We start from the raw sequence: 26,048 nt of genomic DNA on the forward strand, positions 1-26,048 counted from the left end.
TTTATTACAATGAAGCACTTTTAACTTCTCAGGGCTGGAGTTCCAGGCCCTGAAGCATTTCCCCAGGAAAAAAACACTTCAGTTAATCCCTTCCAGCTACCTGGTGACACGGGCACGCTCCGGAGGGGCAGGTAGGGAGGGGATTTGATCTGAACCCTCTTTCTAATCCCGGGTGAGTCCTTCAGCCACCGGCCGCTGGAAGGAGGAGGGGGGAGGAGGTTCCTCCCTCCCCTGCAGCCCTTTTGCGGGCGATCGGCAGCGCCTGCCTTCCCACGCAGGCTCCACGGAGGGGAAAGGCGGGGGAGCACCTGGTTTGTGAACGTGGCTGTGGCTTTGGTGCGAGATAAGAGAGGAGCAGCCCTGAGCTGTCACGAACCACACCGCTCTGCTGGAAAAGCCGACTGTGGAAGCGGCTGCCCGGCCACGGGGCTGTCCTTGCTCCACGCCGTGTGCAGGGGGAGAGTGCTCGGGCTGGCTGGAAAAGCACGACGCTGCGAAAAGTGCTCACAGCTGACCGAGCCGACCTGATTTCACATCCCAGCAGGACGCTCTGCCCCATCCCAAAGTCGGGCTGCTGCAACAGCAGCACCAAAATACTGTCAGGCACTGGGAGCCGAGGTTTGGAGACCAGCTCTGCAAGAAGCAGCTTGACCAGAGCCTGTAGCTTTAGCAATCCAGCAGCATCACAGCACAAGGTGGGACCACAGGACAAAAATCCTGGCTGAACGTGGACTGGAAAGAAAAAGTGCTATTTTCTGAACAAAATGCCTCTCCTTACATGCAGCAGCTCTGCCATTGCTGGTTTGCCATACACTGCAAAAAAAGCAGCCTCCAAACCCCCCCAGTCCCCAGAAAACCCAGACTGGCGCTTGCTGCCTTCCCAGATGACAATCTCCAGCGCTCAGACCGTGCTCCTTCGTTAGCTTTCACAGGCCCATAAATAATATTCCATAAAATGCAAATCGAAATCAAACCTAAGTGCTCAGGGCACATTTCCCTTTTCCTCTATAACACACTCAAAGGTTTGTGTTTGGTTTTTTTTTCTTTTTAGAGGCTACGTTTTATTGGCCTGAATTTGCACCGTTTGGCAACGGGTCCTTGCTACTAATTCAGACGGGAGTGTGTAAGAGTGTTCCTTACAGGCTGTGAGTGTGACAAGCACAGCACAGCGATGCCGTGGGGTCTGGAGGCGCTCAGCCATCGCCCGAAAAACACGGGTGGGCAGCGAGGGAGCTCTGCCAGGGTCTGATCCCGGACAGAGGGCACTCTGCAGGCTTGGGATCCTTGAATTTGGAGCGTGAATCCCTGAGAAAGCAAATCCCTCAGCGTAAACCCTCGGTGTGAATCCACATCCAGCAGAGCCACGGGGCATCCAGCCCGCCGTGACCAGCTCGCTTTCATCTCCGCCGGCCTTGGGCTCCAAAGTCTGGCCCAGAATAGAGCTCCAGCTCTCCCCGACCAGTCTGAGGCTAAAAATAAACCCCCAAAACCACCTCAAAAACAAAACCCCACTTGTGTATTTCGCCGCTGTGTTATCTGGGTGTGTATGGGGGGGGGTGGTGGTGGTTCAGCCTTGCAGACACCGGGCTGTGCCGCTGTATAACGCCGGTCTCTGTTCCACCACGGCCCCCCCGGTGGGGACGAGCTGCACGCCGCGGCACCCCGGCGGGAGAGCGGTTCCCCCGGGGGGCTCCTGGTCCTCCGTGTCGCCCATGGCCCGGCCCGTGTCGGCCCCGGTGCCCCTCAGGGGACGGGCGGGCTCGACGGTCCCGCCGCCAGCAGGGGGCGGCTGCGGGCGGGCGGGCGGGAGGGAGGGAGGGATGGCGGCGGCCGCTAGAGGGGGTTCCGCCATCGCTGTCACCGCGCTACCGCCCCTCCATCTCGGGCACTTCACCGCAGGGTTCCCCCTCCGTCCCGTCTCCTTCACCTCACGACAGCCCCCTTCCATCTTGAGGGTTTCACCCCTCCGTCCCGTCTCATTAGCCCCAGGGCTGCCCCTCCGTCTCGGCCGCTTCACCGCCAGCTCGGCGCTGTCGCTTCACAACTGCCGCTTCCGTCTTGGTCCTCACCTCAGGGCTGCCCCTCTACCTCTGACCTCACCTCAAGGTTTCCCCTTCGTCTTGGTCCTTGCTCAAGGTTTTGCCTCCATCCTATCTTCTTCATCTCGGAGCTGCCCTTCCATCTTGGCTCCCTCACTTTCAGGGCTGCCCCTCCATCTCAGTCCTCATCTCAGGGTTTCCCCTTCATCCCATCTCCTTCACTTCACAACTGCTCCTCCACCTCAGCACCGTCACCTCACAACTGTCCCTCCATCTTGGTCCTCACCACAGGGTTCCTCTTCCATCCCATCTCAGAGCTCCATCTCCGTCTTGGCTCTCTCATCTCAGGGCTGCCCCTCTAGCTCAACCCTTAGCTTAAGGTTTCCCCTCCATCCTGTCTTCTCCACCTCCTGCCTGCCCCTCCACCTCAGTGCCCTCACCTCAGAGCTGCCCCTATATCTTGGCCCTCGCCTCAGGGTTTCCCCTCCATCCCATCTCATTCATCTCACGACCTTCCCTCCATCGGGGTTCCCTCCCCTCAGGGCTGCCATGGATCCACACAGATTGCAACCACACAGCCCCGTTCCCACTGCCCTGGCCAGGGGCATCATCCCTCCTGCCCTGCTTCCGAGGAGATCTCCACTGAAACAGCCCCAGCAAGGTCCAAGTAAAACATCGCCATTAACACACCCCCATAGCCACCTAACTCAGCAGCGAGCAACCCTCTGGCACACTCAGCCAGAATCAAACAGCAACCTGGAGCGAGCAACATGCTGAGAAAATGTCGGAGAAGAAGGAGTGGGTGAAGCTGCACCCTTGGACTCCACATTCCCTTAGGAATCACAGCTGAAAATGGGCTTTAAAAGCCCCATCTCACTGTCCCCTTCCCCGCTGCATCTCACACACATCTGCTCCATAGTTCTGCCTCCGAGGATTTACTACAGTTTCCCTCTCTTACTCTCCGTCCAGCCCCCATTTGCTTTTTTGGACCCTGGCAATCTGAGCTTGAGTATTTCAGTTGTCCAGTTGCCAATCAAAATATTTGAAGGAAATGTTTATTTTCTTCTCGAAATCACACCAGCTGCTGCACTAACTGAATAAGCCCATTTAGCTGTAAGAATTTAACCATTGTAAGAGTGAATTGAGTCCCCCAACTACTCCAAAATCTGACCCAATCTATCAGCGGAAATGTCAATGTTTTGGATGGGAGTTTGGGGAAGTGTGGAATGTGTATTAAATAAAAGCCATGTAAAGGTCAAAGCCCTGATTAGTAATGCCACTGTGTCCTCCTTAGGGCTGAGCTGCCCAGGGGACCTCGGAGGCCAGGACACACCCTGTGATTTAATTGTGCAGCTGCAATTTGCACCTTTCAAGGACCCCCAAGTCCTCCCGCACGTGGAGCTGGATAGAAACAGGCTTTGAAAGCTGCTCAGCCCCTTTCCAGATAAAACAACAGTGCTCCAGTGACACAGCAGCTTTCTCTCCACCTCAGAGACAATACGGGTCTTTTCTTGGGTGGATGGCGAGGAGATAAATGTGAAGAGACGCCCCTGAGCCTGTGCGGCGATGGGGCCAAACCTCAGCTGGTTCATGGTGGTAAGGGCTGGTCACGAGCGTGGAGGTGGGGAAGCTGGTTCATGAGGCTGCCAACCACAGAGGTTTCTCTGGGTGTGTTCAGCCGCCTCCCTTAAGACCATGTTGGGTTTGGGAGCTGCTTTGGATGGAGTGGAACTGGTCCCTGTACCCCTGCTGGGTCAGGACTGGTGGATCTCCTCAGAGTTCCCTGGAGGCCTTTGAGGAGATGAGGCAATGGACCCTGCAAAAGGTTTTAGGGATGGATGTGCATCCTTCCCAGCAGAACAGTGGGTGCTTCCACGACCTCCTCCTCCAGGAAAACAGATGTTCTGTGCGGAGAGAGGAAAGGGCCCCAAAAGCAACATCAGGACCTCTTCAGTGCTACAGCCTGGAAAGGGCTTTGAGTGACACCCAAACAACCAGCTCACCCAGGGCATGTGTCAGAGCACAGCGCCGGGCCCGAGGTACAGGAGGAGATTATCAGATCATCTGGGGCTGGGCAGCAACGTGTGGAATCTGAGCAGCTGCACGGCACCCAAGATATCACTCTCTGGTCCCCATCTCAGAGATGTGGGGATATTCAGTGGCTGATGAATCCAGTCAGCAATAAACTTAACCCATTGTGTGTATATTACACAACACACACACACATACTCATAGTGTGCGATACACACAGAGAATAAAGGAAATGCAAAGGGAACTTGATAGTGTGGCTCTCTCCAAGTGCACAGAATATAAAATAACTTCAGCATGGTCATATATCACTGTTTCAATTCTAGGCATATATGTGCCTTGCAAAATTGTCATGAAAAATCAACCCTGGGGGGGGGAAAAAACCCTTCCTTTCCTGTCTTATGCCACGATGATTGACAACCATGTAAACACTAATGATACCTTATGCTTCTGTATATAATAGCCTTGCACGTGTGAGACAGAGCGGGGACAGACGTTCTTGCTCTGTGTATACCCTTGGCTGTCTTTTCTCTGCAGATTTCTGTGATATTTGGACCTCCGGGTCATCTTTTAGCATTTTTCTGCCCTCTCTTCCTCTCTGCTTCCTTCCCCTGGTCACAACGGCTCCATCTGGGAGCACGGAGAGGCAGGTGGCCAGAGAAGGAGACAATCTGTACGGGAAGGTGCACGGGAGGCATTTGATGTGTGAAGCCCCAGCTCATCTCTAGAGAAGGCGCCGCTCTCCTCCCCACCCACGCATGCAGGCGCGCTCTCACGCCTCTGTCACGTATGTTAACAAGTTCACTTGTTTCCAAGCCAGAGCCAACTAAAAAAGAAAACGGCCCCTTCCTCCCACCCCACGTAAAATAGAGCAAAATATATTTTGGGGGAGGAGGGGAGGTGTTGAAAAAAAATGAGGGTGTGAACGGCATCCGTTGTTACACGCCCATGGAGCACTGTTCTGTATCTGATAGAACCAGCTCACGAACCGGGTGCAAGGACTTCCTTTGCAGAGTTTGAAAAAAAAAAAAACCAACACAAAACCAAACCCCAAACCAAAACACAACAACACACACGGCCTTATCACAGCATCGCCAGGCACCACCTCAAGATTGCCAAGCACGTTTGCTGCTCAGTTCTCCTCAAATGCCATGTGCCGCCGTGCAGACACACATGTGGCCCCCAGACCTACCCCACGAGCAGCACAAAGCTCTGCTCCTCTGTCCTCTCCCAGCACTTTCAATCAGATCCCAAATATGTTGGGCAGCAGCCTCCTGGTCTATGCAGGCAGGGCAGGGAAATTCCCAGGTATTCCCAGCCCGGTGAATCATGCACTGCATCTCAACCTCCTCTGCAAACCCTTCCAGGCCCACTGGGATGCTCCCAGCCATTTGCTGGACCCATCCTGCCCTGCTGGGGAGGACCCTGCTTCTGACTTCCAGTCTGGATTTATCCAGGGCCAACTCAACCCCATCTCCTGTGCCAGCACTGTCCTCCATAGCTTACATTAGCTCCTCTCCCTCCCCGATGTTTACCCCCTCGATGTATTTACACAGAGCAATCAGCTCTGCTCCCAGCCTGCCCTTTGCTAGACTAAACAAGCCCAGCTCTCCGTGCTTCCTCTCCCACCACAGCCTCTCTGTTCCTCTCACCATCCCAGAGCCCTCTGCCCGCGTCCCCCTGTCCTGCACCAGGCTCAGTTCCCGCCTCTCCATCCCGCAGAGCTAATGAATAAGCTAACGGTGCTAATTGGAGCGGGTGGGTGGGCTGAACGGGAAACGCTCCCGTGATCGCAGCCACTCCCTCTGGCCTGCCTGCGCTTTGCTCTTTACCTGTATTCAAAGGGTATTAAAAAAAAATTAACAAGCCCTGACTACATAAAAGGAAGCTGCTGAATTTACAACCCAGCCTGCAGCTAGACCACCTTGCCTGCCGAGCAGGTTTAGACCAGGCCAAGTCTGCCATGGGAAACCCACTGACAGAGAGGCTGAGGGGTGTTGGGAGAGGGAGATCCAGCCCTGTTTGTGCTGGGCTGTGCTGCAGCAGCATCCCTGTAATGTGGGCACTGCCCTCCTGCAGCGGCACCCTGGGCTGGGGGCTCCCCTCCTGCGCTCTGCGGATCCCGGCAACCCGAAAATCCCGTGTCAGAGGCAGGATGGCACCCCTGGAGCCTGAGGCAAATGCAGCCGGGCTCCTTGTTAATCTCATCTGCTATTTTGTGGGAACTGCAGCACTTCAGCCCCCTGAGCTGTGGCTGGGAGACCGAGGCGGCTGCACGTCAGCGGCAAACGCGGCGGCCGCGGGTGCCTGAGCTCTCTCTGGGGGAAGCTCCCGTCCAGCACCGGTCTGTGGTTCATCTTTGACAGTTACACACCAAATTCGTATAAGGGACATCGCAAGCGTAAATGAAAGGAGCAGAAAAGCAGTTTAAAGATAGACACAGAAGCCTGAAAGCAAGCAGGAAACCCATCTTGAGCATGTTCCTTCCTTTGAGGCTGAAGCTGAATCCCACAATATGTTTTCTTCCCACTAATGCTTGCCTAGCTTCCTTTGGAAACAATTTAGTCTCTGCCCATGGTAGAATGTTTTTATCCATTAAGAAACGGATATTTTAAAGAAACCATAAGTCAATCTGGACAGGGATTAGGAAGCAGCAATTCAGTGTATTTGCTGGGCCCATAATTCAGGACTTAACCTCAGAGCAGCCACGTTGCATTTCGGAAACAATAGGGCACTCGCTGCCTATGCCAAGAGGCTTCTTAAAAGTAATGTAATACTTTAAAACTGTATATTTAAAAAGCAAAAGAGAGAGAGATATTTTACTTTAAATGCTTATGGTGAAGCATTCTGCTGATGACTGGCCCTAAGTAATGGACTGGGAGTGAAGCTGGTTAAAGTTGAGGAGTTTCCAGATCAGGAGAGCTGAAGCTCTTCACCAGCAAACACAATGTCTCCCGAAAACCATTGAGCAGACACTAAAGCTGGGAGAGGCAGGACGGAGCTTGCAGAAGGATCCAGAGTTTGCCAGGGGAGTTTGGTTTCGCTGGAGCAAGGGGACGTTAAGTGCGTTAATCAAAACAGCTCTGGTACCGAGTAGATCAAATTTAAAATCACTTTGCAATTGTCCTCGTGTACGCAAGGCCCCTACATGTTGCTGGACAATGCACACAATTGCTTTTGAGTGATTGAAGATGTTTCCACCACAGAGCGAGAACACAGGCCCGGCTGCGTGGGCGGTCCTGCTCTGCTGCGGTGGGAAGAAAATGGTTCAGCACGAACCGCTGCCGAAACACGGGCAAGGGCGAAGCACCGCGCGGAGAACTGGGGGCTTCTCCCCTGGAGGACGTGTGTCTGTCACCATCCCGCCTCCCCAGAGCAAGGGGAGAAGCAGCTGAAGGCAGGCAGAAGCAAGTTCCTGTAACATCTTGCTTCGCTTTTGGGAGCTACTTGATTTTTTTGAGCTAGAAGGTGAAACTCGGAATAAAGCAAGCACGCAAGGCTCTGGCTTCTCATGCCCCGTAATAAGGAACCATTTCCAGCCATCCTAATGACAGCTTGGTGTCTCGCCGAGGAGATGGCAGAGCTGGGATTTCAAAACCTCAGATTTTCCAGACCTCACTGGAGAAGCATTGGGCCAAATCCTCAGCAGAGGCAAACGGCTCTGCTCGGCTGAAGCCATGCTGGATGATGGTGAGGGCCAGACTGTCATCACAGCCACACTGGTCTGAACCCAGAATTACCCTACTTACCCACCAAAGCAGTGCAAGTGGGAATGAAATCTGGTGTGTGGAGGGTTGCAAATGTCAATCCTGTTGGGGACAAGCATGGGAAGGGATGGATTCTCTGCTCATCTGAGCGGGACAAGGCAAGGCTGAAGCCACTGAGATACCCTGACGTTGGGCATGGGGAACCAGCACAAGAGCAGGATGTGACCTGCTTGGCCACGGAGCTGCGCACGCTCTCCTCCCATGTTTCCTGGCATGTCCTTCAGAAACAATCGGTTTTCTCTTACCAGGAGGTTTTTGGTTTTGAGACCATTTAACCTCAGGACGATCACTTTACATGGGGGCTATTTATAACCTCCAGGGGCTGCTTTACTGAAAGCCTCTGCGAATGGCTGAGGGCCAGACTCTTCTCCCACTTACACCAGCGTCCTTGCCGTGATCTCCACTGGCCACGGCCCTCACTCGTGAGGAGGAAAGATTGGAAAGATTGGACCAGGCCAGAGCAAACACACCTCCAAAGAACCCCGGTTCCTCCCAAAGATAAACACTGTCTCCTACGTGCCTTTCTACCTCAAAACCCAAGCTCCACGTGCTCTATTTCAGGGATTTGAGGTGCCAGAATCCCCCCTCAGCGGCCAAGGCTGTTTCTGAGCATCTCAGCTCCCAGCCTGGTTTCGCCAGAAGCGGATTAGGAAGCATTTGTGCAAACTGCTTGGTCAGCAGAACCGGGAGGCCAACCACCTCCAGCACATGAGCAGAGGGCTGCTGGGCACCGGCGGAGGGAAAACCTGCTCCTCTGGCCCCCTTTCAGTCCCTGCACAGGGATGCTGAAAACATTATGGTTGGGAAGCACCCACAAAAAGGATAGTGGGGGCCGGATGAACTCCAGCCTGCCCCTCCTAACCGGTATCTCATTATGCTTTTCACTAATCGGCTTCTCATGTGTGTTACCCAAGAACGTGCCAAGTCGTGAGAATTACAGGCCTGTTAACTCCTGTGTTATTCTTGGCACGGGCCGGGCTCCACTTGCTCGGGTAAAAATTATGATCTCTGTGAATAAGCCGTGTGTGTGTGCGAGAGAAAGAGGGTTGTTTTTTGTTTTTTTTTTTTTTTAAATTATGATTATGATTGGTTATAGCCAGCGTTGTGTCAAAAGGACAGGGCTGAGGTTAAAAATACTGAGCTGATCCTGCTCCCAGCTACGCTGGTAAGAACCCACAGTCATTTTAAGACAGTTCCTCAACTTGGGAACGAGGGAGCCAAGAGCAGAGCGTGCACAAACCGCCTTTTGCAGCATTCCTGGTAGTTTGGATTCACTCCGCAGGAATGGTTTTAGATGGCTAATTTTGTGTGTCTCCACTCCTGCTGTCACTTGACATTTGGGAATTTGGCACGGACGGCAGCTTGTGGCCAATTTCATTTTTTTTCTCATTGGATTTGTGTCATCACCTGATCCCTTGCTCCAAACGACGCTCTTTGGGTTTCTGGCACTGCATGGGGCTGTGCTAATTTAAAATACAAATCTTTTTTTCTTCCCCAAGAATCTCTTTCTTTATGACGCAGCCAATGGGATGAGCCTAGAAAACTCTTTCTCTCTCTCTCTCTCTCTCTCTCTCTCTTTTTTTAAACAAAAATCAAATTATAATCCTACACAAAATGCCCGCGTTCTTCTCATAAATCATGCTAATATCAATGAAAATTCCAAGCATGGAGATTTGCATTTCAATGAGAAATAAATTAAATTTTCACTGCAATTTTGGGCTGGGAGGAGCGGGGCAGCTTTTACAGTTCAGGTAACGTTTTCAAACATGTTTTTGCACCCGAGACACCCTCTTTGCCAATGACACTGAGGTTTTCAAACATCTACGTCACTTCTGAAAATGCAACACAAAGGCTTCTGGAACTTTTTAGAGGAAACCTTCCAAGAAGGGCCACTTCTCATCAAAACTCAATACGCAGACAGCTTAAATACTATTCCTGAAATCCCTGTTAGTATCTCTGCTGCTTTCCAAAGGAAAACACCACCGAGACTAAAACTGCACGGAAAAGGAGCACGTCTCACATGCAGACAGGAGAATGGTCCCTCTTAATTCATTCTGGTGGCATCTGGCTGTGCTGAGACGTGCACAAAGACGGGAGCAGCAAGGCAGCTGGATAATTCCAACGGCAGCGCTTAAGTGGGGGCTGAAATTCGGGTGTATGGGGATTAACAGACTGACCTCTCCTGGGTAACTCCAGTGGCAGTTCCCACTGCTGTCCTGGCAGCAGTGTGGATTCCTGGGGAGCGCCCAAGGACTCGGGGTGCTCCTTGCTGATGGCAAATACGGGAAGAGCAAAGCCTCTGTGTGTGTGTGTGCACGCGTGCGCCCATGCAGGTGTGCATACGTGTGGGGAATTATGCTGCAGTTGGGTGATCACCAGGCTTGGCATAAACACAATGCAACAAGATAAGAAACCATTTGGATTAGCATGTAAAGTACAAAACACCCTTTCTAGTTGATGCATAACCATAACGTGGGTGCCTTCATGTCAAAGAAGCTGCTGGGTTCAAAGTGTGTTGCTCTGATCTCCCTCGCATTCCTGCTGAAGCTCCTCAGTTTTTCCTAAGAGCCCTGATCTGATGGTGCAAAGAGCGATTTCATGGGTGCAAAAAGGCTTCCAAGGCCAAGAAATCCAAGCAAACCTCCCCCTGGCATGTCCCCCTGCATGGCTCCTTACCCAGGGGAGAGCTGCACTCCAGTCCTACAAGGCCATCCAAAGGGAATCTCGTTCGGCCAGGGAGGCTCCGCTCCCTGCCCAGCTGTGTTGGGAGTGTGAGGCTTTGGGGTGTAACGCCGGGCTGGGGCACCCAGCCACTTACCTTGTATTGGAGTCTGAGCCTGGGACCCGAAGTGGCTCGGGGTGCTGAGGGATCCACGAGGGTTGGGGGTTGTCGGGGTGACTCTCATGGACTGGCGCAGCCGTTCCAGCTCCCCGTAGCGGTCGGTGAAGGGTTTGGCTTGGTCTTCTAGCTTTTGTCTGTGCCCTGGAACATGATAAAAGGGTCTGATATCTGATCAGTTCCCCTTTGGCTGCAGCACCTTGGTTACACACGGAGTCAGCGCAGCCTCTGTCTCTGTGGTTTGCTGATGTTCACATGGGGGTAACGGGGGGCAGCCCCGGCAGAAATCAGCTACCGGGGGGTGCACAGCACACACACAGGGGAAGACCTCATGGCTCAGGAAAATGAAGCCCACCAAAGATGGGACATGGACTGACCTCTGGATCATCCCGCAAATCATCCAGCAAGTCATCCTTTGATCAAGGAGCCTGGATCAGGATGCCCTGTGCCTGAGTGACCAGCCTCCACCAGCCCTCATTCTCTCTGAACACAGAGGGGAGACACGTGCAAGGCAGGAAAAACCCCATCTCCTGGCAAAGGGGTGAATGGGGAACCAGCAAAGGGAACATTGAATTTTAAGTATTTTCTGCAGCATTTGCTCAGCGCACAAAGAATAAACTCTCGTCTACTCCCCCTCCCAGCTCTGCTCACCCATTGGGGTCAGAGCCAAGGGGAGCTGGAGAAGGCACAGGAGGAGGGATGGGAGCAGCCGTGGCACCACACCTTGGCCACCTCACTTTGCTTCTTTCTGTTCCTCTTTTCCTACCCATAAAGCGGGGAGACTAATCACCCACCTCCCCCAGGCAGGGCAGCAGCTAATGAGCGTTTGTAAAGCACTCCCAGCTCCTTAGGTAGCAGCTGCTGGCACAGGGCAATAATTATTAAATTTATGCTAATTGTCCCGAGGCAAGAGGCGCATGAAATACACTTGATACATAACTTTCGCATTTTACTATATTAATCATCACCAAACGGCTTCACTCTCTCTGGGCCCGACTCCAGTCTCAGTTACACCCGCACAAAGCTGGAGGGGCTCCAGGGAAGCCGGAGCTGCCTCGGTTTTACATCAGTGCCGGGGTTCAGACCTTGGATTCTCCTTGCTCTCTCCCTGCCGCAGCCAGACAGCCCTGCAACACCCCCAGCTCTTTGCACCTGCCAGGAAAGGACCTTCCCAAGGTGGCAGCCGCCTCATCCCGGGGTAATCCGAGCGCAGGGCTCGGGGGCACTGGAGGTGTGCGGGCACGCCGGGGAGATGGGAGAGGAGCTGGGAAGAAACCTTCTGCAGGGCTTCAGAGAGCTGGGCCTTATCAGATCCTACGGACCAACATCCACTGAGTCAGTGGCTCAGGACCAACATCCACTGAGTCAGTGGCTCAGCTCTTGGTGGCTTTTAAGAAGTGACGCGTTTCAGAGGTGATAAACGCAGCCACCTCTTGCTCACACCCTCCTTCCCTCCCCCCTCACATCTGCGTGGCCTGAGCCCCACTGTCAGTTTGTAGCAAAGTCACAGAAAGTCCCCGGACTTCCCCCTCTTTAATAATGTCTTGCATCTCCTGATCTCCAGAGGGGTTCTCACACTCCCAGCTGAGCTGCCTGCCATGGCATTGCTCCATGGATGTCCCAACAGCAAACCACCCCTTGCCACAGTTTCTGAAGGCCTTTGACCCTCCTCTGTGAGCTCCACATCCAGGTGAGCCCCACCATCCCCCCCAAACTCCATGATCCCCAGGTTTCTGGGTGTGTAAAAGTCCAAACTGATGGAAAACAGGCTGACAACAGAGAGCAAAACTTGTTGAGGACAAACCCCAGCAGAAAGCAAAACCCAGCAGTGTTTTGAAAATATCTTTTCCCTGCTATGTGAAATAAACCAAGGAAACCTCACAGCAACACTGTAAATGATCTCTTCTAATCTCTGTGTGTCCCCAGACCTCAGGCACCTCTGCATTATCCGAGGCCTTTGGAGCCATGAGCAGCATCTGTCATGTGGCATTTGTGCTTTCCCCAGGGGAAAAGTGTGTGCAGTGAGGTGTCCTGTTTTGGTCCACACTGTATTACTTCAGTATACATTTAAGCACAGAAAAAGAAAAGTAGGGTTATGTTTCACCTTTAACTGCTTTCCTTGGGCAGAGCGTGGCAGAGGAGCCAAAAGGACTTCAAGTTCCCCAGAAATCTAATGGAAATCAAATTCCCTGCCTCTGTCTCAGCACAAACCCTATCCTGCCGTGGTATCTGGCATGTGACGGAGAAAATCCTGAAAAATATATCAAGTGATCTCCGTGCTGATAAATGTTTTTAAAGATTATTCAGCCGTACAGCTTGACTGAGGGCTTCATGTGGCTGTGTCATGCTGCACTGGGGTTTCTCTGGTCCCCACATGGTCTGAACGTGGACACAGCCCCGTGGGGGTTTTAAGCCTCAAGTAAACAGCAGCACTGTACTTACACCCTCGAGGAGGGGCTGGTTTGTGGGGAGACCCAGCAATTACCAGCGAAACCCCCAAAACCTTAAACCTATCCTAAAAAAAGAAAGTGGAAAACTTGATGCCAGTGTAAGTCGAGGCAAACACAGGGGCTCCCTTAGGATGAGCCCTCACCAGAGGATGCTGTGGTGGGATCAGGGCCATTCCCAGCTCTCCTAGGCCCTCTCTGGTCTGTATCCTGCCCTGTCTCCACGTGTGGCAGCACCAAACCATATGAAACAAGGCATTGAACGAGTTAAAAACCACCAGCTTGGGCTGCCAACCCTCTTTAGCTCAGGCTTTCTCCCCAGGACTTCCTGCCGCTTGTCACTTTAGAGCTGGGGACGTCAGACTTTGTCACGCAAGAGAGAATCGCTATTAATGGGTTTCTTTCATCAGAACAACCTGAGCTTTTTAATTTCTGCAGCGGTTGGCTCCATTAAAAGCCCTTCCCCATCTGCCCACAGCTGTCACGGAGAGGAAACCAGTGCCGTCAAGTGAACAATAGCTCATACCTTAGAGAAGGGGAAGGTGGTTTCTAGCTTAACCCAAGGACTGACTCAAAGCCTCCTGAAGCCAGTGGGCGGGTTTTCACTCAACTTCAAACAGCTCCAGACCTCATCCCAAGAAATCTGCCTGAGAAGTCTCCATCGCCCCGACCCGTGAATTTTGGGGCACGAAACCTGCTGTTTGGGGTTGGAGACTTAGCCCTGCACTTCCAGCTGGGCTAGCACTGGCTTGCAGGTCAATATTTATGGAAACAACAGAGCTTAGAACGATCAAATGATGGCAGCTACTGACCTCGGGCACTTCTTGTCAACAGCACAAGGGTTTTAACGCTGGATCGGGTTTCTGAGTCAGTTAACTCCGATATTGAACATGACATGATGTAAACATTGACAGATCACCTATGATCCTGATGTAATAACAAGATCTGTATCAGCATATCAAACAAACGATCCCATTGAACACTTCCCAGCTGGAAGAGCCGATGTGAATTTGACACTTTGGGCCAGTAATAAGAAGCACACTGGAAGTTTTGGGTGTTTCCTTGGAATGCAGACAGCGAAACAGTGTGTGCCACACTGCAACCCAGGCACTCAAAGCTATGATTTAAAGGCATGCCCTCTGCATTAAAACATTACAAAGACCAAACAGACCCTGTTCTTCCTTCTAGGAGTGTGCAACCTGATGTGGCTTCCCAAGCTGGGACCTGGATGGGGTTTCCAGGCAGTGCAGGAGGGAGTTCCACAGTTCACCAAAAGCAGTTTATATCCCCAGATTACTGAGATGCAGAATATAAAGTTGATCAAAGGTAGAAAGGGGCTTCAGGAACCTGAGTGGTGCCAAAATCTTAGAGAGAAATTTGATTTGAAAAAACACTCTCCAGGGTGCCTGAAGGTCATGGTACCCTGATTTATCTGTGGTTAGTTGTTCAGTCATGAGACACAAGGAGCTGCACATCCTCCTCTCCACCCCTGGTGGGTTCAGATTTGGGTGTCACATTTGTCCCCATCCCCTGGCACAGCCCTTTGCTACCAAAGGATGGGAGAGCAGATGGTGGGAAGTGGCTTGGCCCTCCCCAGGAGTCTTGCTGCGAAATGCTGGCGGCAAGATGGAGAGAAGGAAACACAGAGCTTTTCAGCTCTGGGGGATGTTCATTAACACACACATTTGCAGATAATTTCCTTAGCTCCAGTGAGGAAGAGACAAGAACCAGGAGATGGCAACGTGGGCTGGGACATCAGCTCGAGCCATCAGCAGCCACAGAAGCCCCCACTCATCCACCTCCAAAGCAAGGCTCCAGACATCCCACCAGCATGATCCCACCATCCTCCACCCAAGGCTCTGCTCAAATATTCACAGTCAAACTCCAGGGCTCAGCCAAGCAGGAGCTCACCAGGAGCAGTCCCTGCACACAACCCCGTGGCTTAGTCTCTACATGTCCGTGAGAATGGACCACAAGAAAGCAATCAGCAGTGGATAAAACTCCGTCTCAATGTGCAAAACACCTTTCAAATCCCTCTTATAGCCCTCAAAATAGGTACTTCAGAGAGACACGCCAATCCTCTACAGAGGGTTGAATTTTTTCCCAGTCTGAGTCTCGACTAGACTATCAAGTCCCAGCATGTGCTCCAGAAAGAAGCCACATGTGAAACGCCTGTGTTATGGGAACAGCAGGCCTGTCCCTTACTGCACATGTTGGGGTGGTTTCATCTTCGCACACCTATAACACAAGGCACGAACACCCCTCAGGTTTTCCCTGGAATCCCACCTCCTGCTCCAGACTCACCACGGGAAGTTCCCGGCCAAGAAGAATTTGGTGGAGCCCCACGGCCAGCGAAGGAGGGAGGGGAGGACGGTGTGGAGGTGGGAACCAGGCTGCCCGCAGTGCCAGGAGCTGGGAGGGACTCACACGTGACGTCTCCACGGAGGATGACGGAGATGCCCTCCGAGCCCCGGCGAGCGGCAGCAGCCTGGAGAGTGCCAACCCTGCTTCAGCCCGCTTCTAGAAGCCGAAGCCCTGGAGTTCACAGGAGGGAGCAGGGGGGAAATGTTAGAAGGAACCGTCTCTTCTGGTGCCGAACAAAGTCAGGCACAGATAACTCATTATTCACATGTTTGAAGTTGGCCTGCTTACGCCATTTGGAAAGAGAATCAGTCACGGCCGGGCTTTGCTTTGGTTTCCTCTGGCTTTCGTGAGACACTGCAGCTACTGTCTTTCTCCAGCTTGGAGAGAAAGGGGAGTGTGTCGCAATGCGCCTCGGCTCGCATGTCCTGGCAGAGGATTTACACCAACTTGAACAACGAAAGGAAAATAATATTTAAGGGGGCGGGAAGCGGGGGGGGGGGGGGTGAAGAGAATTAGGGGGGGGAAATAAAAAAAAAGGTGGCTCCTAATTTATAAAGCTTTTTTAGCTGGTGGTGGTCTGAGATGAATTGGCTGCTTCTAAAAGGATGAAAATAAATATCCCTCTTTTTGAAGGAAATAGGCTGGCTCCGGGCCAGCTGGCAGGAAGCACAGAGATATGTTGCATTTACAGTAGGTTTTTTAGTGTCTGAAGCTCCAGCAGTGGGAGAGATGTTCGTTCTAGGCAGGCTGGTATTGATTAGAGGCTTTGCGAGCCCCTGATCTCCTCTCACTCAAGGGTTAAGTCCCTCTGCCTCTCTGCCTGCCCACCCTGTGATGGGAGCCCTGGCAAGTGGGACAGTGCCTGATAAATCCTGTCGAGGCCACTTATTACACTGGGAGACTCCAAAACTAAGCCCTCTGGAAGGAAAAAAAAGCAGGGCATTAATTCAGATATTTAAACAGAAATCTAGGGTAGCACTTTTAAAAGTTCTGGGGATGTGGCCCGTGTTCAAATCAAAGGGAACATCACACCCAAATTTCCACGCAACTTTGGCTCAAATGCCTGAAGGACACTGGCTCCCCATTCCCAGGGTTTCAGTGTGGAGACAGAGTCTTTCTGGATTTGTAAAGGTTTTTAAAGCACTTCACAGCACAGGGCAAGCTGGGGGCATTCTCAGCAATCGGTAAAATTCATCAGGTTTAAGCATTTATCCCACTCGTGCCTTGCTGAAAATCCCCACCAGTGTTTTCCTGCGGTTTTCCATCCTTTAAGACCTCTGAAAAATCTCCCTCTGAGACTGCAGAGTGAACTAGGTGGGGCTTCAAAAGTTGTGATTTACAGATCTGAGACTTTCAGCCCGTGTGTCACAAAGCAGCAGGTGGGTGCACATCTGCGGGAACCCGGGCAGCTTTCACAGCAGGGTGCAAAAACCACCAGCCCCCCCCCAAATGGCTTCTCTGCAGTTGCTCCCACTTCCAGGAAGGCAGAATTCATTCCCGGGCTGTGATCTGGTTCTCATGGAACTAGGCAAAACCCCTGATTCAAAGATTTCCAGGCTGGGTGCTGGGGAGGAAGCAGACAGATCTCAAGGACATCCAGCTGGTGTTGCCTCAGCCACGTCTGAGATCAGATTTTCAGAAGATCAGTGGAGAGGTGCCAGTTGGAGCGAGTTAATGCTGCTATCTAACAACTTGGGCTGTGTGCTACCGGCAGAGCTGGTTTTTCCCAGTTCATAACCTGTTCCATTAGGGCAAGCACATCAAATTCCTTTGGGTGACACTGGTTGAGGATACTCTGCCCAGGATGGGGAGGACCAGCTGCTGGGTTCAGACCTGTGCAAGGAATGTGCCGTGGTTCAGCTGATGGAGATGAGATGAACCTGACGCTGCAGGGCCTCGCAGCAGCCGAGTGGAGGGAGCAGCGTTTTCCAGCCAGTCCTGCACCCTTGGTAACAGCACAACCCGGATCAGACCCAAACTTTCCCAAGGTTTGAGGATGCTGAGCGCTGCTTTTCCCCTTTGCCCTAGGACAGAGCTGGAGCCGAGCCCTGACATTTGAATACTAATATCCCCCGATCCCAGGATTGAGCTCCAAGCTCCATCTCCAGAGACTGGCTGGTATGCTGGATAATTACAGCTCCTGACGAGCTTTGCCAGCACGGGCAGCGCAAAGCTGTGAGGAGGAGCCCCAGAGCAACACTACCTGCACAGCACCTTCATCCCCCCTGCAGTGCTGCTCTTCAAAGCCAGAGGAGCAGAGTTCAGCACAGGCTAACCACTGGCGAGGGGGCTGCCTGCTCCCACATCTGGTTTTGGGATGGGGAGGTTCCCATCCCGCTGCCATCGTCCTCAGATGTTGAGAAGGGCACTGGGGATGTCTCTGCTCACTCGGTCCCTCTTCTTCCTCCCCTCCCTCCCCCTCTCCCGCTATGGATTGTAGAGTCACTGGAAAGAGTAAGAGAAAATAATGCAAAATCATGTCTAAGCACCTTCCGCTGCAGGATATGATTTATCTGTGGCTGACTGCAGAACAGGTGACTGGTCTCCGGCAGCGGAAGAGAAGGGTCTTAGGAACTAAATTTCATCTCACTCTGAGTCAAATCCTCTTCCTCCCTCTGCCACATCATTAAAGTGATTGGTTGCACTGATAAGCCCTTTCAGGAGGGAGGAACGAGATGTGTCCTGCCCTGACATCTGATGTGATCTTGTGGTTTTGTTTGATAGTTCTGGTCCTTTAGCTGTTATCTCCCCTGAAACGAAACTGGCCTTTTAGCACCGACTATTTTTTTTCCTCTCTCTTTTCCAATCCGTGATCTTTCATTCCGTCCTCCTGAGCTCCCAAGTCCTGCCTGAGGGAAGCAGGACCATGCTGTATTAATAACCCTGCAATGTGCAGTCCCTGCTCCTGCAGGACAAATCCTCACCAACAACCTCCTGTGCAGCACCTGCTGCCCACCAGGAATCAGATCTGCTTTATAAACTGAGGCACGGGGCAAAATGCTGCTCCTTTGTGAAGGAGCAACGCTTACCAGTGTCCTTGCTGCAACACTCACAAATATTCCTTTTTAGTGCCACTGTGTCCTGTCACCTGCATCCCATCCCAACCCACTCCCTTTGGACCCAGAGGGAATTTTTTTTTGCTGTTTATTTGAACAGCACCTGGCACAACCCGGCGCAGAACACACCAACACCCTCCTGGAAGAAACCCTCAACGAAACTTCATTCTCCAGATATCCCCCATCCACCAGACAATCCTTTTGCCCGATTTAATCTCTTCCAAACACATTATCAGTGCCCACTTCTCCGACTTTGGTTTATTTCCAAAGCCAGGACCAGGCATGGCTCTTCCACCCCGGCTGAGAATCGTGCCCTGGGGTTTTCCCGAAGCTTTCAAAAGCAGGAGGTGTTGCAACCAATCCCAACAAAGATTCCTTTGTAGAACGCAAGCAAAAATAATTTCCCTGTTCTGACTCCCAATATTGCTTCACTTAGAAAATATTGGTCATTTTTTAAGCAAAATTATTTTGAAGTTATTACGCACCAGGCGATTATAAAGGAGAGGAGGAATTTTACTATACGTGGCAAATACAATAATTAGGGGAGTGAATTTACCGGAGCCCATATAATTTTGGTTGCTCTGTTATTTCTTTTGGGGCAGGATTACAGCCCCGAGCTGTAGCACCAAAGGCACTGGCAATGCAAACCCATTGCTTGGAGGGCAGTCGGGCAACCTTTGTGCCTGCTCTGCTCTCCCCAGGGAATGCTCCACAGGTCCCTGGCACCTGGGTGTCCCTTGGGACATCCCCATGACCTGCTGAGGAACAAGTGCATCCCCCGGGGGGCTGAGGGTCTTGCACAGCCCGACCCACAGAACCCAGTGCCGGGCTGCTTTTCTCCCTTGAGGGATTTTTATCCGCCCTCCAGGAGCTGAGCCCCGATTCCCCCTCTCTATGTCCTGGCAGGATTGGCCCCTGAAGGGGTTAACTGGATAGCAGTGCCTATAAGGAATGAGAGGAGGAGGTGTTTTAACATAATTGCCTTCCATGCGTGTACCAACAGCGGCCGAACTGCCTCGGCAGAACGCGGTGCCCCGGACGGCCTCGGCAGATACCAAAGGGTGCAAATTTCCCCACTGGGATCAAAACACATTAGTGATGGGAATACAAACAGAGAAACCCTCCTGTGCAGCAAGTACCGATCTGCAAAGGCTCCTGCATGAGTTGGGGAGCCCCGAGCCTCGTCGGCGTCTCCTCGTCACTCCCACCCCAGGGCCGGCTGCTGCCCCACCGCCTTGGGCATCCTCCACACGCCAGGGGATGAGGGTTCTACCCCCTCCTTTGCCTCCTGCCTGCCCACTCACTGCAGAGGCCCCAGTTTCTGGGGTGTTTTGGGGGTTTTAAGGGATCTGGGAGATGAAGGATGAGATCAAGCGGTGTGTCGTGCCCCATGCGAGCTGCTCGGTGGAACCGGGCACCAATGCTGTGCCACCTCGATCCAGCCAGCATTTACTTTCCATTTGTCACCACCCAAAGAGCAAATGGGATCAGGGAAGGGTGGGATGGAGCTGAACAGTCTCTGTGCAGAAGGCACAGGGTGGCTTCAGCTCTCAGACACCATCCATGAAAGTTCCCCATCCCGGGCACCAACAGCGGTTGGAGGGACAGCAGAGAAAACACCACTAAAGCTAAAATATTACAATACCTGGCATTCCCACTGAGGATCTTCCATGCCTGCCTTGTTTCAGGACGTGCCAAAGAGCCTAGACTCATCCAAAGTTCTTTTTCTCCTTCAAGGAGGGCCCTTGGCAGGGCTGGATCAGCGCAGGGAGAACCAGAGACCCCTGAGAGCCAAACAGGCTCCCTCCGGCAAAATCTGGAGCACGGTTGGAATTAGCCTGATGTCTCCAAGAGCACCACCCCAAGGACCACCACGGGGAAGCACCAGGGCAGGGCCCTCAACAGCAGGAGCAATGCTGAAGCTCCCAGGAGGGCGTACAGAGCCCGTGGAGTCCCTTCAAATCTCCATCTCAAAGGGCCACAGCACATCCAGAGCAGAGTTAATAGGGAAGCGAGAAAGTGCCACTCAGGATTTCCTCCTCTTCCTCCCCAGGGAAGGGGACAGGTCTCGAGGAGTGGGAAATCAGCGTATTTCAAGCACCGAGTATTAAATTAGAAAAGATTATAGCAATTCTGCATCGACAAATAACTGTCCAGGAAGTGGGAGGTCATTTATTTATTTAAATGATCTTTGATTGATTTTGTTGCCTTTTTTTTTTCCCCCTTATTTTTTCCTTTTTCTTCGCCATTTCCCTTTTATTTTTTTTTCTAATTCCCGGACAATCTGGGAACTGTCTGTGTATTTATTTCTAGCTAAGGACAAGCAGGGGAATAAAACAAAAGACCAGAATAATACCCAAAACTATCACCCCACGGGAGCACTTCAGCACCGAGGCTGCTTTTAATTACAGAAACATCTCAAGCTCAAGTTTTACACAGCCCCACGAGGAGCCTTTTTGCCAAGATAAAGATCTGAAATTGTACAATACTGGCACAACACAGCCCCATCCCGAGTCTCCATTCGAGCTTCTGAGAAGCACAAGACCCTCCGATAATTTATTCTCTCTTCTCCAAGCACTTGCCAAAGCCATATCAAACCTCTGAGGGTGAAAGGCACAGAAAATACAGGGTGTCTCTGCCTCGAGGTCCCAAAATTGCCCGTAGGAACATAGGAACAGGGGATCATTTTGCCCTTGCTTCTCTGGTTCCTGTCCCATAATGCCACCACACTGCCCTACTCCCTCTTCCTCATTCTCCAGCTATTTTAGCCACTGGGTAGATTCCTATTTCCCTGTGTCCCAGGAATGGGAGAGCTGCAGATTTTGTTTCCCCCTCTCCAGATTCATGGAGCTGGTGTCCCAGAGGGCCACGGTGCATCATCCCAAGTGCTCCCGAGCCCTGCAGAGCTCTTCCAGCTCTCTGTCTCCTCTCAAAATTGCTTGAAATCAACAAAACCATGAGACAACCTTTTTTTCCCCCCCCCCCTTTGAGGAGAAAGCACAGTGTGGATTTAACACAAATCCTCCCCAGAGCACAGGTCCACGAGACAAAACATCCTGAAATGGGACAGCCACAATCCCCACTGGGCTGGGGAGCAGCTTTGCCAGGGGGTTCCCAGCCCTGCCAGAGCGTGGTGGGTGAATTCATGGATCAGCCACTTTTCTGAAAGGTAACAGGAATGTTTCTGTTTCATATTTTTCTCCTTTTTTCCCCTCAAAATGGTACAAATCAGGGAAGCCCTCAGCGTTACAAACAATTCCCAAGGAGTCAGAAATCCCTCCAGAGATCACCACTGCTTTTAGGACATCACAACCCAAAACTTAGCACAGAAATAACCAACTCTGTGAAACATTAAACACAGCATTTAGTAGTTTTGATGGCATTTAAGCCATTAAAGCATGAAAATGGGATGGTGCTAAAGGAACTGAGTTTGCCCAGGGCTGCTGTATCCCAGGAAAAACAAACAGGAGCCTGGAAGGCTGCACCACAGGGAAGCCCCTGCCACCAAAAACCCCAAATCTGAGCCCTGCTCCAGTGTGGAGGGGCTGACTCAGCTCTTTGACCTCAGCTCTGGGCAAAGCTGCTGTTGCCTGCAAATAAATATCCCCAGCATGCTGGGGCTGCAGGGAGTGGGTCTGGCAACAGGGTCCAGCCTGGCAACAAGCAGAGATGGTGGTGGCTCACAATGGGGGGACACACAGACCACCTCCATGCATGCAACCATCCCAAAATTAAAGCACTGAACCCTCCCAGAGCAGCCTGGAAAACCTGCCTGCTCAGCCTCACACCCTCTGCCCAAATCTGCAGGTCAGCTTGGAGGCCAGAATTAGGGAGCACCCTCTTGTAGGGGATGCCTGGGATGTCTAGTTGTTAGCATCACATTGGGGTCTCTGTGGAGCTGATTTGGATTAACAGGGTGCAATATTGCACCTCTTTTTCCTTCCCTGAATAAAGCAGGGTTTCAGTTTTGATATTTCTGGGTAGTAAATCTCAGACTCATCTACAGCCATGAGGGACAGGGAGGGTGCAGGGGGCTCACTTGCCATGCTAGCACGGTGCTGTCCTTCCTTTTTCTCTCTGGCCTCAGACTGGAGCATCCACTAAGAATAAATGGGAAAAAAAGACACCTTCTAGTTGAAGGTGTCCCTGCCCATGGCAGGGGGTTGGAACTACGTGATTTTTAGGGTGCCTTCCAACCCGAACCATCCTGTGATTCTACGACAAAACCTCGCGGCACAGAGTCCTCTGAACCAGAGAGAGACGGATTGAGATGAACCTCAAATAAATAAATAAATAAATAAATAAATAAATAAATAAATAAATAAATAAATAAATAAATAAATAAGTGAGAAAGGTGGTTTGCAGACACACCACGACTCGGGGAGCCGGGGCTGGTGCTGGGTGTGGGATGAGAACAGAGATGGAGGTGGTGAGATAGGGGGTGTGGGCAGCGGGGCCGAGGTGTGCCCGGGCTGGATGGGGCAGTTCGGGGCCCTGCTTTTGTCACCACGGCTTCCAGATGGGCAGAGGAGCCCCAGCCAGGTCTGTGTCATCCCATAAAGTGCTGATACAACCCTTTCTCCTCCCGGGCTCCCAGTCAGCCAACACTGCTGGAAGAGATGTCCCAGCACAGGGCTGGGGGCACCCAGGGCCACAGGCACCTTCCTCCCACAGTCACCCCAGCACACTGCCATTAACAGAGGCCAAGCCCTCTCCAGGCTGGATTTACAGACAAGAATTTTCCCTTTCCAGTCAATCTTTCTCCCAGTTTTTTGTTTTTGTTTTTTTCTTTTTACATGCTTGAGGCCAAGAGTGCACTGGGGTGCTTAAGGGAAACCAGCACCCAAGACACAGCCTTGTGCCCACCGACTGCCAGCACCCCGGGGACACAGATGCCACAAACACCTCACACAAGGGGGTTTCCACCCTCTGCATGTCCCAAACTCTTCATTTCCCAGCTCAGAGCGCAGGGCCAGGCTGGGGCTCGGGGCTGACGTCTGTCGTGGGAGGCAGGGAGGGAAACCCTCACCCAGCTGAGGCTCTCAAAAGCATGAAAGCAAAAAAAAAAAAAGGCTGTTCCTGGAAACAACTCATTGGTGTGGGAGGTGAGAATGGGAGGTGAGAAGCCTTTCCACCCCCTGGCTACGTGCCGTGCGAGGGGACAGCCGGAGCCTTTTGGGGCAAGAAGCCTTTGGGGAGGGAAAAGCGACCCCAGAGGGTCAGGATGGGGCCCAGCCAGAAAATCCCTGCAGGGACAACGTGGTGGGAGAGGGGATATGAAGTGCTCTCACCACAAGCTCCCTTCTCCTGGTCCAAGCCAGCAGATGCTGCAGGAGGGGGACACGTTCCTGTCGCTTTTTGTGGTGGCACCAAGCGGGGACGTGACTGAAAGCACCAAATCTCTGACGCACACACCAAAAATGAACAGGGCAGGAGACACCAAGAACCTGCTGCTGTGCTGCTGTGGCTGAGCAGGCAACAAGGAGGGACACAGGGATCCTGTGGGGGACCAAATCCTCTTGGTCTCCCTCTGCTCCTCAACACGGTGACCAGGACAGCAGGGATGGGGTGGAAACCAGAAAGAAGGGGTTAAGGGCAAAGGAGATTTAGGAAAGGGGGAGAGAGGTTAAAGAACACTGAATGGCAGCAGGAAAAAAAAAAAATCAAAGGGGGGAAAAAGCATTTAGAGGGGAAAAAAGACTTTGCACAAGAGTTCCCAGGAGATGGGCAGAAAAGGGGCTGGAGCTGCAAGGGATAGCTGGGAAGAGGAGAGGATAAGTGACAGCAGAGGAGGTGAGAGCAGTGGGAAGGAAAGCAAGGAAAAGGGAAGGGAAAGGGAAGGCAGCCAGCAGGTGGGTGTGATGGGGGAGGCCCTGGAGATGCTCCCATTTACCCAGGAACAGACTAAACATCCCTGTATAGCTTCCAGCTACTCATTTTCCCATGTTCTGCCTGTTGTGGGTTATTTTGCAGGCAGCTGTGGATGCGACAGGGCTTTGCACCAGGGCTGCAGCTCTCCAGAGCCGGGCTCTTGCTAAACACAGAGCTGCAGAGAGAGGGGGGGGGAAGAAGGAAATTCCACAGGAAGTTCAAATATTTTATTACTTCCTGTTTGTACAAAGTATGTCAACACTTGGCACCCGCTGTGCTATTTGTTTAGAGCTAAGGTGCCAACTTGACAGAATGTCCTTTTTTCCCCTCCAGATCTAACCCAGAAAGAGCCTGAGCACAGGGAAGAAAGATCTCAGAGCGAGCAGGGCACTCGGAAGGAGACTGTGGGAGACCTTGGAGGGGATGCTCAGCCAAAGCCACCACTGTTATCAGCTCCACACCGGCTGTGGACCCCTCAAAGGAGCATCTTCAACTCCAGGGTCCAGCTCTCCTGGTCCCTCCATCCCAGCTTCACCCCCGGCCCCGTGCTGGGCCCTGCCTGTCACCCGCTCCCCTGCTGTTTCTCACCCATCTCAACCCCATTCCAAACTCCTCAGAAGTTTTTCTGGGCACGGCTTGAGTTAAAAGACTCGCTCAAGGGCTGAGATGAAGCGATGGGACAGGGGTGGAAGATGAATGGGATGCTCGGAGCTGGGGCGTGGAGCTCAGCCGCGTTCCTGGCCCAGAAAACCCCACGAGAACGTTTGCTGGAGGAATTTCACTGCATCTGAGGAGATGATGCCCAGGGCTTTCCCAGGATACCAAGACAAATGGTCAATTCTTTCCACATTAAGGGTGCTTTTTTGCCTGCCCCACCAGCCCCACATCCAGCCTCCAGCCCCGGTCAGCGCTGATCCTGCACGACAGGAGCCAACACACACCACGTCCCACTTGCTTGCAGCCAAGAAAGGGAGAAAAACCCGACTTTTTTTTTGCACACACACGCATATAAAAATATATCTACGCACGTATGTATGTTACAAAGTGTATGTATAATATATATACACACATAAAGTTTGCAATTCCTTCTGCCAGCTCCCTCCTCGCAGAGACAAACAAGGGAGAGAGCGGCACAAGTCATGGTGTTTGGCCAAAGGTGGGGATCACCAGGGCTGTGCCAGCTCCAAATGCCACCTGGGGAGCCAGGTGGGTGCTGGCACACAGGGGTGCTGTGCCAGAGAGCCACCCAGTGGCAGGTGAACCAGGAAAACCACGCTGGTTTTCCAGGAGTGAGCCTGGATCATTTCACAGCTGGTAATTTCCACAACAAGGGCTCCTGCACAGGACTGCAGGGAGGGAAGGGCAAGGGGCATTATTTAAATATTTTGTTTTTTTAAATTTCATCAGAAACTGCAAACCGAAGGCTGGCCAAAAAAAATAAGGAGATTTTTATTATTATTTTTTATTCCAGTGCAAAGACACTGGATTTTCATCAATGATGAATTTTAAGCCCCAGGTCAAACTGGGAGTCAAAATATGACCTTTACTGGCAACAAATCTATGATCATCTGAAACAAATTCCAAAAAAACCACAGCTTGAGTCTAAACTTCTTCAATCAGCAATTTATGGGTTGGGA

General features: G+C 52.1%; 1 protein-coding gene across 1 annotated transcript in view; it reads right to left on the bottom strand.

Moving 5' to 3' along the window:
* RUNX3 (RUNX family transcription factor 3) overlaps positions 1-26,048 on the bottom strand; it is a 37,365-nt gene that overhangs the window by 2,658 nt on the left and 8,659 nt on the right. The window contains exon 4 of the mRNA XM_051807299.1: positions 10,653-10,817. Coding sequence (XP_051663259.1) covers positions 10,653-10,817 — 165 coding nt within the window. The remainder of the gene's footprint in view (positions 1-10,652; positions 10,818-26,048) is intronic.

Source organism: Manacus candei, unplaced genomic scaffold (assembly GCF_025592945.1).
Source record: "Manacus candei isolate 608988 ecotype Guabito, Panama unplaced genomic scaffold, ASM2559294v1 h1tg000070l, whole genome shotgun sequence".
Taxonomy (NCBI): domain Eukaryota; kingdom Metazoa; phylum Chordata; class Aves; order Passeriformes; family Pipridae; genus Manacus; species Manacus candei.